Consider the following 12,174-nt stretch of genomic DNA (forward strand, 5'->3'; position numbering starts at 1 on the left):
TTATAATTATTCTTAAAACAGTAGGCTTCTCAACTACCCTTGACTCCATTATTAAATCACCAATATAGCCATCAACTTCAAGATCAATTTACCACTAGCAGTTTGTTTGAGTGATATTCGTAGGACTATAAGTAATGTGCATATTCATACTTGCGAGATTTTGGTACATCAATTTCAGAATCAATTTTTTATGCATACTGTGTTTCAAGTCGCAACCATTTTCCTTACTGAATTGAGCTTAGAAACATTTGACAATAAACTTTATTGTTTTTGTATTTACTACTTTATATGTTTAATCATATGTTGCAATGATAAATGAATTTGGTACAAGAAGAATATAGTTTTTCTTGTGTCAACCTAACTCAAACCTTCCTCCAATTCTATCTTTGAATTTTAACACAGATTGGAGAATGATTTGTTGTTCATGGTTATCGTATTTTTGTGCTTAAAGTTTATACGCCCAACTCCTACTTCACATCTGTATCACATTCACATAACAAACAAATACTATGATCCTGCCCAACATCAAATTGGCATTGCTTGAGAAAGCTAACCTTCTTGAGTTGTTTGCTTTCCTCGTAAGAGGTATTGTCGCAATTTCATAAAAAATCATCACTTTCATTGGATATTATCACCTGGTCAAGGCAAGTTTCCTTCCTTGGTGGACCCACACGGTCTAGATTCCATAGACGCAAACGCACAACTTGAACCAACCCTAGCAATTATGTGTTGTAGATTTGCAGGTTACACCAATTGAAGAAGTAATGAAGTAAAAGAACTGTCCTCTTAAATAGTTAAGAATTTCTAACAGAGAGTTTACGTTCAATGCGAGGATTTTAACTAATTACAGGTTAAATCTTTCCACGAATAAGATTCTATTATAATATATAAATTTTCCAGTCTGATTTAAAACCAGTGAGGAAACTCAAATTGTCATTACCAACCACAGAGAGAGAGCGCTCCCATCCAAACTCACACTCTTTTTACTTGGGCATCTTTGTTGTTCTTCCTCCCAAGGGAAGTTAGGAAATGCAAATCATGCCTCTTCATCTTATAATATAACCTTAGAAGTGATGATGCATTTAACATGTAATTTAACTACTTCTCGATAGTGCTTCAAATAAAATAGTTGGTTCTATGAAGAAGATAAAGAAAGTCGGAAATTTCACAACTAATTCTTGAAATTTTATTGATCAGAATCTTGATGTACGGAATATGGACATATACAATAAATCTGTACTTATTTATTAGAATGCTAAAAATACTGAATACAGGGTAACAGGCCATGCGTGATATCTCTTGAGGTGGCATGCATATTAGAAACTTTACTTTTATCTGACTACTAATCTATGACATAATCAACTAAATTGAAGTCAATAACCATGACAACTTTTAGCCTGTAAACTTAAACAGCTACCTGTAAAATCTTAAAACAACACTTTAAACCTACTATAGGCATTATAGATTAAATTGGTTTTTACAGGAAAAGTAATCATAAGGCAAGCAAGAATTATACAAATAGGTAATAAGTTAGAAAAACAAATCATCGAGTATTATCACAAATCATCGAGTATTATCAACATGTATTAGTAACAGGTTTACAGTTTTCAAACAAGCAGCCACCTTGTTGCTATAAATCCAGTTTTTGTATGTTATTGGATATGTGTCACAACATCACCATCCAATAGGACTAGCTTGTTTTGTTGGGACAGCGTTAATAGTCACTATATGCTTGGCAGTTTAGGAGATTTACAATATCTCCTACGTATAGCCAAGTTTTCGATAAGCCTTTCTCCTTTCTTCTAAAAGTGCTGATCACTTGAGTACTAGATTGTAACTAGAGTTTGTTATAACAATGAAAAACATAACAACTTAACATTATAGGGAGAGAAACATAACTAAATTTCTTTTTTTTTAAGTTCAACCTTAGATCACCACTCAATCTCAAATTCTCTTGCAACCTCTTTATCAAGCATCTTAAATTTACACTTACCAAAAAGTAATACTTGCGGAAATCTCTCAATTTAAATTTATGCCAACAAGAGTGGACATTTTTTTTGCAGAAAAACGCTTGAGCATCCACTAAGTCCAAAATGCCCTCTCTTATTTGATCGACATAATCAGTGGAATGTGCTTTTTTGCCTAGAAGTTCTTTAGACATGAACTAAGAACTCTTATTCAGCTTCTAACATGGTCCTAGTTAACTTGAAACAATATAGAACGATTTATGAAAAAATAAATTAAGCAAAATCCTTCTTTACCTTAGCTTTTTAATTAACATTCTTATAACCAATCCCTTACTGAATTTCATCATTTACCCTCCTTTACATTTGATATCCTATACATGTACCATAAGGGTATCCTAGGTAGGGGTGCATTTGGTTCGGATACCAAACTTACCATATCCATATCCACTTTATAAAAAAGGATACGGATACGGATATTCTTTGGTAAGAAAAAGTCATAACCATATCCACATTAAACGGAAACGGATACAGTTCAGACACTAGAAAAGCAGATACGGAAAAGATCATGGATGCAAATCGGATAGTTGGGAAACACATATGACTCGAAATTGAATCGGACATGATAAAAAATATCACGTTAATTGGACAGTAAAAGTTATCAGTTAAAATAAAGTTGTTTCAGACAGTAAATCTACATGGAATTTCAACCACTCCCACCTAAGCAAACCTCACAAAACCAAGAATTGCATGCAGTTTATTACAAAAAAGTAGAAGAAAAGAATTGAAACACAAATTGCTGCAAAATTTTATTCTGGACCTCACATTTTATTATATCCATTGATAAAAAACAAGTCAAATAATAGTATAACATAAATTTGACTATAAATAAGTCCAAAATAAAAGCACGATTCAATATACTAAAAATATATGACAACATTCCAACTAGGGGTGGAAATTAACCAAATAATTAATAAATGGTTTGATAATTGTTCGAATAACTATTCGGTCATATTTGATTCGGTAGTTCATTTACCACTAAACAAATATTTTTTAGTATTCGAGTTTATTATCAAATAGAATTTAACCAGATGTATATTCGATTCGTTTGTCTATTAAATATTCGTTTAAAAATTGACAAAGCTTATTATTTGTATTATTGTACATATGATGTCATATTTTTAACCCACTTACCATTTCTATTTAAGTTGTATATATCGATTTTAAGACTTAAATGATCTTAAATTTGTTTTCTAATTAAAAATTTGATTTAAATATACATACATCATATATTATAAGGAATAATTTTTATTTATGAATTTTAATACTATTTGAAAATCAAATTCTTTAGCGGAATAAATATACTTTGATATTCGATAAGTATTCGTGAATATTCATGAATATTTATCAAATACCAAGTATTTGAGTTCGAATTCGAAAAACTAGATATATGAATATTAGAGTCCGCATTCGAATTTGATAATTTTAAACAAATACAAATATGAACACCTTAGTATTTGATTCGATTCGATCGTTTACCACCTCTAATTCCAACGTGTATGCAATTGTTATAAAGAAAAGTAATATTCATATCTGCTACAATATCGGTATCCGAATTCATATATGAATACATAATCGAATCTATATCCAAATTCATATTTGAGTATATATCCGAATCTATATCCGAGTATATTTCCAAATCTATATCTAAATCCGAATACCTGGACTATATCCGAAGTTTGAAACGATATCCGTATCGACACCATACCTCACCCAAAATCTGAAACCATATCTAAAACCATATCCATATCAGATTGGTTTTAAAATTTGGCTACTATATCTGCATTCCTTTCAGATATGGTTGCTGATCGGAACAAATATATTCGGACCGTTTTGCACCCCTAATCTTAGGGTATATGCTATACTTTTCTTTTCTTTTTTTGGAACTAATTTATACCTATTTGTGTATGAAGATATTTGAAAAACAAATTCACCCCCAGCTCCACTTCCTCAACGAAAATATTTACAATTTTGTTCGATCTCTAGATTACCATTTCTTTGGTTGTAAAGGCCAAGAACTAGAGGTGGATTAAATTGGGTTAATTTGTTTTGAACCATGTTAACTATAAAGATTAATTCTACATATGCTTGAGTTATAAATATTTAGCCGCGTCCACTCAAGAATCTTTCTTTTATCGGACTAAAATACAAATCTAGCATTTTCCATAGCGAACCTACTTAAAATCAAATGAATGTGGGACACGCTTAACAATACCAAATTTGTGCGCAGAGACGAAATTTGACACTAGAATTTGCTACTTCTAACCATTCTTGGACTATTTATAATTAGAAAGGATTTTAGTCTTGCATAATAATTTTAATTTTGATATGAAATTATCATTATTGATAATCATTAAAGGATGAATACATGTATTGTGATATAGGACAGTCATATGATAGAGCTATAACAATTCTGCAATTAATCTAGATTGTAGACGACTAAGTAGAGGAAAATATTTTGTGAATTTGAAGGGCTTCCTTGTAGTGGGGAAGTTCATTAAGTTTTAGGGCAATGGAATGAAAATATTTATATAATTCATGTAAACAAATACCTCTCATAGGACCGACAAAATAAAGAGATGTTATTGGTCCTCGTAACAAACTTGTATATGCTACTCTGCCAATACTAATGGCCCATGTAACGAAATTGAGACTCAAATCGTGCCAAAATGTCCTACGTATGACTGATGTGATCAACAGAATGTGATCCCCCTCACTAAAAAAATAAAAAACTTTTGTACTTTGATGAAAAAATAACATCTTTCTCCCTAATGCGAAACGGAAGAAAATAGATCTATCCCGAATGGTTATTTGTATAAATAAAATTAAAAACAAATATTAAAACTACACTCTTCATTTAAGAATGAAGATAGAAATAATGAGTTTTCGCACCCGGGCACTTCACATGCCTAATAGTAGCTACAATTCACATGCATGGTTTCTCACAAACATGTTTCTCTCCTCCACTCAAATGAAAAACACAATCTTATTTATAGAGAAACAAAAACTAGGAAGATAAAAATAAATTACAACTAAAAAGAGATAACACCAAATAACATATTGTCAAAAAAAAAAGAAAAAAAAGAGAGAGATCACATCAGATAAGATTGCAATCAAACAAAATAACTAATTTATCTAATCCTAATTGAAGTAAATCATATCCAATCTTCACCAAATCTTTTTTTTCCAAATTCAGATATGAATTTCTTATATCTAATCTCCCCCTCTTGAAGAAACTCGACATTAAGTTTAAAATTGCATAATTTGATGGACTTTGAATTGCTTCATTGCCGATGTCAAAGCTGCAATAATGGATTCCTCAACTATCATACAAAACGAAAGCATACAATGATCGATCGAGAATGATTATTTAGATAAAATAAAATAAGAAAATATTAAAATTGCACTCTTTATTTGGAAAAAAAGATACAAATAATGGGCTTCACACCTAGACATTTCACACGCCGACAATTTATATGCCTAATATTAGTTACAACTCACATGCAGTGTTTCTCATAAACATTTGTTCTTTCCTCCCTAAAATGAAGAATACAATCCTTTTTATAGGAATAAAATAAAATCCTAGTCCTAACTAATAAATAACATCAAATAAAACATCCTAACCAAATAACAACTCCAATATCCAAATACCAGCTTCATTCTAACCATATTATCTCAATCAGAGGAAATCAAATCTTTTAGAAAAATCCTAACTTCTAATATGTTCTGCGTCACACCCCTCTGAAATCCAAAACTGAATCTAGACACAAATTGCTACTCCCCAATGGGCCCACACCTTCCTTTAGGTAGTTTATAGATTAGATTAACTTTCTTTTATAAGGTAAATAAGATGCTTGAGTCCTGCTTCAATATTTGAAATGAATAAAAAGAAAAAGTATTTCAGAACAAACTCTAAAATGTATATACTTTTTGTATTATCATCTTTCTTTTGAAATGACAACATTGTCTTGTACCAATTCAGACCAATATTTAGGAGCTGCATGACACCTTGGTTCATAGTTGTAGACTGGTCTATTTTACCTTCTATGTTTTTTCCAGTTGCTCATATTTATTTCTCCCTCTTCTCCTTCACTTTGTATGCTTACAAGACCAAAAGCCCACCCTGCACTGCCTTGAACAAAAAATCAATGGCGAATCCCTCCGCCACATGGAGCTCCACAAAGGATCCAATTGCTAGGCCTCTCCCCCGGCAATCTCTTCAACCTCTGCTCCAAAGGCTACTTCACCTGCTACCACAAAAGCCCATCAGGTCCATACCTCCTCCAATTGGCTGATGTTGACTGGCTCCGGAGCACAAGCCTTTTAGACAACACCTTGGGTCGACCAAATATCAAAATCCACAAAGCCCAAACGCAAACACTAGAATCCTTTGTCTTCACTGGCAATATCCAAATCTCAGGCTGAGATTGCCACTCCACAGTCTTCTACTTTACCACCGAAGAACCCATCTCGCCTAAATCGTTACTTTACCAATGCATCAACAGCAATGATGAATTTGGTAAGTCTAGATTTAAGATAGTAAATAAGATCGTTAAATGGCTGTGGATGGTGAATAAAATGATGGGAAATTGTGGGACTTGTTTGTTGGGGAAAGTGCTGAAGTGTAGCTATCATAAAGGGGAGAATTATTTGGAAATAGTCATTGACGTATGGAGCTTAGCTATACCGAAAGTAGTCTTGCTTTTGGGGCTAAAGCATATGACGGCAATGACGATTGATATGGGGTTTGTTGTGGAGGTGCAGGTGAAGGAGTTGTTGGAGAAATTGATTGGCGCAATGAGGATTGCGTCGCTGACATTTATGGAGACGCCAGCCATGGCAGCGAAGAAGGCAGAGTCAGTGGGGAAGGGGACAGCGAAGGTAAACGATGGGACAGATTGATGTTGCCCACCTTCATTCAAATTTGGCCTACTCTCACTTTGTCCATTATAGATTAGTATAGATTATGCATCTATTTCCTCTAATTCAACTAAGTTCTTAGACATCTTGCCCAATTACTAAAAGTAGATGGTTTGGTTTATTTATTTATTTTTTTATTTCTGACTAAGCTCTAATAAAGCCCCTTGTTAATGAGAGTTGAAGATAGAAGTTTTCTTGATTGAATAAAAATCTAAAATTTCTACTAAATCAATTGCGAGAAATTCAACCAAGTACCAAATCAATCCAATAGATAACTTAGAAGCCGAAATAAGAACAAAGAAAACAAGAATCACCTGCAGATTCTGCAAGATTGAGTTCTAGAAGCAGTTGAGAGAATCTGCAAGTCACATCCTCTTCTTCTTCTAGCTCCCAATGAGAGCTTAAGAAATTGCCCGTCGACGATCCAGAAGAGAAATTTCCGAACAAAACGTAGCCCTAGAACTCTCCTCCTCGAGAGGATCGGTGAATTAGTTTGATTTAGGGCTTAATTGCACTAAAAGCCCTATAGTTTCTTCTAGTATGCACTTATATACCCTTGCTTGTTTTTTTGGTCGCACTTTATTACCCTAAAATTTATAAAATTTTCACTTTAATACCATTAGTTATGCAAATGTGATAATTTTCACACAAAAATTCTCGACACTCACATGTTAATTTTAGAATATTTTAGCTCTTAATATTTATTAAAATTGATGTTAAACCCATCAAAATCTTATTTTTAAATAGAATTAGGGTACGCTTAAATTAGAATTATGGTAGTTTTTTTAGCAACAAGTCTAATAAAAACTAAGAATTTGAAGTCATAAAATTAGCATGTAAGTGTCGTATTAGAATTTTAGGGAGAAAATTCTAGTGTTTGCATAAATGAGGGTATTAAAGCACACATTTTAAAAGCATGGAGCATGTAAGTGCATCCAAAAGCAAATGAGGGTATACAAGTGCAAATATGGGAAACTATAGGGTATTTAAGTGCAATTAAGCCTAGCGTCCGATTATTTGTCATGCTACAGTACACTAATGTAGCATATTATATAACCTATACATAAGCTAGGAAGTTCCATTATCAAGCAGATTCTAAAAGGCGCAATTATGAGTTGGCCCTTGTTGAATGAATGTGTTAATTATCAGGTCAGATTTAAAGTTGCAAATCTTTAAAACAAACAGCACAATTCTGTCTATCTCTAAAAAAACAACAAAAAGAAATCAAATTCCTATGTAAATATGACATAATCTTCTTCATGTCACCAAATTAACAGCTGGATCCCTACTACTACTAATAGTAAGCAGAAAAAGTTGAGGTTGGATATTGCCTATCCATAACTTCTAGAAGCTTCTTAGCAATTGCACCAGCATACACTGAAGATCCTTCACGTATCTGCATGGGGGGAGAGAGAGAGAGAAATTTTAACTACTGAAAAACCCCTTAATATGCATAATTAATGAAATAAAAACTTAAATATTCATAATTAAATGCAACAGTATTTCTAAACTTGATGCATATGTTATGCCCATCTTTAATTGGTTTTTTTGGCAGATTATGCTGAATATAATGATGTCTTAAGGCTTAAAAATTGGAGCAGTCTCATAGTGAAATAAGGTCTATGTTTTTATCCTTCTAATTAAAAAATGCCACTATATGCCTTCAATATTACATACACATGTTGCATTACTTTGCGTTAAGCTTGCCAAAAACTTGCGAAAAAGAATCAAAATTAACTAGAAGCATACTAACTAGAAAGAAGAGAGTCATCAAGGAATCAATATCAGTCATCTGCAATGTAAAATGCACATGTTTCTAAAAGAAGGAACAAAATTAAAAATCAAAAGAAAGAGATTAAACCTTAGTGTTGAGCATGAAGATGTAGTTATCCCCTATGTTTCCTCCAGCAACATGCACAAGGTCAAGCTGAAGCTCTTCAAGGATCTTTGCAACATACAACAAACAATTTGGCTTCTTCTTCTGGTTCAGCTTAATATTAACTTCATCATCAATAATGCGAACATCGACAAAGCTCTCCTTCGACTTCCTCTGAAGCCAAGAACACCTTAAAGCCCCGTTGAGTGGGTGATCTTCCTCTCTTACAGGCCTTACACACGTGCTCTCCATGTCGCCAGAAGCTTCATCGTCAGCAATTAGCACTCTCTTCCTGTCTCTTCCATGCTTCTTCTTCTCTACAAGTATTTTCAGCTCATCAACAGTTCGATGTAGCTCTTTAATGTAGTCGATAGCGTCTCCTACTATAGAGGCTCTGTCTTTCTTATAAATATGCAAGAAATGGAAGCCAGTGTTAATTAGAAGAATCACATGGGACAGATTAATAGAAAGGAGAACTGGAAGCTAAAGGTGGTTGTGTTGAAGAGTTCGAAAATGAGGAGAAATCAAATAAAGAACATGAGCAGGGAGTTATCATCAACTGAAAAGCTATATAAGGAGAAAATTAACCAGAGAGGAATATGAACACGGAGAAGATGATCAGAATAATTGTCATCAAGAAAGAAACGGACCACATAGTTGTACACTGTCTGTAAGTAGTCCTTCTTGCAAAAATAGAAACTATTATTGAACAGGGCGAGGTATAACTAAACTCTAATAATGAAGCAAAGCACAAATGTTTTAGTTATCAGGAGAACGAATCAATTACATGTATCCAAAAAAAAAAGTGTGCCATGAAGTAGATGATTATCACATTACCCTTACCAAAAGATCAAATAGGTATAACATGCTTAATACTCACAAGTATTAATAAAAAAAAGTTCTTTTGTGTGCGATAATAAGAACATAATTTAACAGAATCCACTATAACTAAAATTTCACTAGGAAAGAGCACAAATTTTGTGCTTGAAGAGACCAACTGGCAACAAGAAATAGTATAGAGGAGCAAGGATCAGATATTGCATCATAAAAATAATGTGTAACAAAGAAGAAGGAAAATACAGACTAAGAAATATTTTTCTACCAAAATAAAATTGTACAATAAGCAAAAAGTTTTTCTGAGTTTGGAAAAATGAAAAGGCAATTAATAAAGGAGGACAACAAAACTAAAATCTAATTTGACCCAAAGGAAAAAAACAAACAAACAAAGGCTGTCCTTAAAGTGGCAAACTGATTTGAAGAAGGTAACTGACAGAGGGGACATAATCAGAAACATGCATCAACAAAGTACTAATCATAATGTCTTTCTTGAGTCAAAAGAGGATCTCATGGTTTGTACAAGTCATTTGAAAATGTAAGAGAGGAGGAACTATTAAAAAAAAAAGTTGAACAAATTCAACAAGTACCTTTGTGGGATTAGGTACCAGTGATCTCAAGGCAAAATACTTCTCATTCAAGTGTTCCCTCCTCTGCCTCTCAGTATTAACAAGGTTCCCCTTCACCTCACCCTTAATATCCCCTCTCCTAAAATCCATCTCTTGAAAAACTCCCCTCTCCACCCCACAAAAAAGCCCATAATTCTGTGGCAGTGACTGATACAAATCCCTTAACACATTAGGCTGAGCACCAACAGTATACCCCGTTTGCATCAAAGGATCATAACTCATTGAATTATCGAAAGGTATTGATGCAGCTGCCGTTGGAAGATGTATCAGGTTGAGGAGATTTGGTGCAGGCCCGCATGTAGGATTTGTGTACATCTGATAATTGGTTGAGTCCCAATTTACAGTCTCCATTTGGGGTGCAACACTGATATCCTCTTGCAGGAGGTCGAAGGTAATCGAGGCAGTTGCATCCTCAAGATCGATACAGAGGTTATCATCGAGTTCATTGTTGTTGATGCTGTTGGAATCAGGAATTTTGTAGGGATCAAAGTAGCCTGAATCCTCATACATTTTTTCCCCTCTATTATTGTTTTCAGAATAATTCTCTCCTCTCCCTTTGTTTTAAGGGTCAGTGTTTGAATCCTGTCACGTGGGACTAAAACACATGAAAGAGAAAGAGAAATCTTATGAGTTTAAGGCAACAAAAGCATTTACAGAGGAAACTAGAGAAAGATGGAGGAGGGGAAGTAGAGATGTTGATGTCTTATGAATGTTGTTGTGGTTCCTTTTGTTTTCTTGTTTTGGTTGCTATAATTGGGTGGAAGAGAAATTTTGAGAGGGAATAATATTCATAATCTTTGTTTCCGTGAAGGGAAGTTGTTATTTGATGAGATGGGATTCTTCATTTGGTTATGTCTCTCTGATCCAACAGAACTCTCATATTGTTCTCCTCACTACTTTTGTTATCATTATTCTTAAAAGGGTGTTGGCTTCTCAACTACCCTTGATTATAATACTAAATCACCAATATAGCCATCAATTCCAGGATTAGTTCACAGCCAATACTGAGTTTTAGTACTATACATAGAACTAAATGTAATATGCATGTTTGTAAAATTTTATCTCATGCACTTTGGTAAATAATGCTTGTGATTCGAGATGTACATTGTTGTGCGCGGCGGAAGCTTTCTAGGGCAACACGAACAATAACTCGAACTAAAACCACAAACAATATGCAAACCACAATCACAGCAAGAACACACAATTTACGTGGTTCGGCAAGTTGCCTACGTCCACGGGGCAAGGAGGGGGGAGTTCTTTCTACTAGAAATCAAGAGAATACAAATAGGGTTACAAATCTCTCAGACCAAACCCTAAAACAAAACTCTAAATCTCTCAAAGCTCTCTCCCAATTGGATGCAATGATTCTCTCTCTTTGGCTGCTTAAATTCGTCCAACCTCTTCCCTAAACAAACAGGTTTAGGTATATATAGAACTTACAAAACGAACCGGGTCGAAAACCTGAAAAACTGATATCCGCTTCGTCGGTCGACCGGACCGGTCGACCGCGATCAATTCCGGTCGACCTCTTGATCAACTGATCAAACCGGCTGCATCTAAAGACTGCCTACGTATCCTCTTGCCCAAGGAATCAAGCCGAACGTAGTTCACCCAAATGGCCGCCAACGGCCTCAGCACTGAAGGATGTTCAACAACTTCAAACAATGACCAAATTTCACTCCTGAAACAACTTTGGTCAACATATCTGCAGGGTTGTCATTTGTGTGGACCTTCTCCAATATGACATCTCCATCATTCAAGACGTCCCGTACAAAGTGGAATCTGACATCGATGTGCTTTGTGCGCGCATGATAAACCTGGTTCTTTGCCAAATAGATAGCCGACATACTATCACAATATATCCGAATAGTCTCCTGTGCAATCCCCAAGT

At 34.3% G+C, this 12,174-nt stretch overlaps 3 protein-coding genes across 4 annotated transcripts in view; 1 reads left to right on the forward strand and 2 right to left on the reverse strand.

Moving 5' to 3' along the window:
• LOC109836941 (transcription factor EAT1-like) overlaps nucleotides 1–7,669 on the reverse strand; it is a 12,094-nt gene extending 4,425 nt beyond the window's left edge. The window contains exon 1 of one of the 2 annotated variants that reach the window (XM_020404993.1): nucleotides 7,259–7,669. The gene's annotated coding sequence lies outside the window, so the exon portion shown is untranslated. Of the gene's footprint in view, nucleotides 1–554; nucleotides 874–7,258 lie in introns of those variants that run through there. The other variant, XM_020404994.1, reaches the window with a different exon arrangement.
• On the forward strand, nucleotides 6,591–6,926 carry LOC109838353 (protein ENHANCED DISEASE RESISTANCE 2-like). Its single transcript, XM_020406804.1, has one exon. It carries the CDS (start codon nucleotides 6,591–6,593, stop codon nucleotides 6,924–6,926), a length of 336 nt encoding a protein of 111 aa, XP_020262393.1.
• LOC109836942 (transcription factor EAT1-like) lies at nucleotides 8,053–11,153 on the reverse strand. The gene is made up of 3 exons (XM_020404995.1): nucleotides 10,245–11,153; nucleotides 8,806–9,222; nucleotides 8,053–8,340 (listed from the first exon to the last, which is right to left on the reverse strand). The coding sequence occupies exons 1-3, from the start codon at nucleotides 10,791–10,793 to the stop codon at nucleotides 8,239–8,241; spliced, it is 1,068 nt and encodes a 355-aa protein (XP_020260584.1). The 5' UTR covers nucleotides 10,794–11,153; the 3' UTR covers nucleotides 8,053–8,238.

Source organism: Asparagus officinalis, chromosome 4, assembly GCF_001876935.1.
Source record: "Asparagus officinalis chromosome 4, Aspof.V1, whole genome shotgun sequence".
In the NCBI taxonomy this organism is placed as follows: Eukaryota; Viridiplantae; Streptophyta; class Magnoliopsida; order Asparagales; family Asparagaceae; genus Asparagus; species Asparagus officinalis.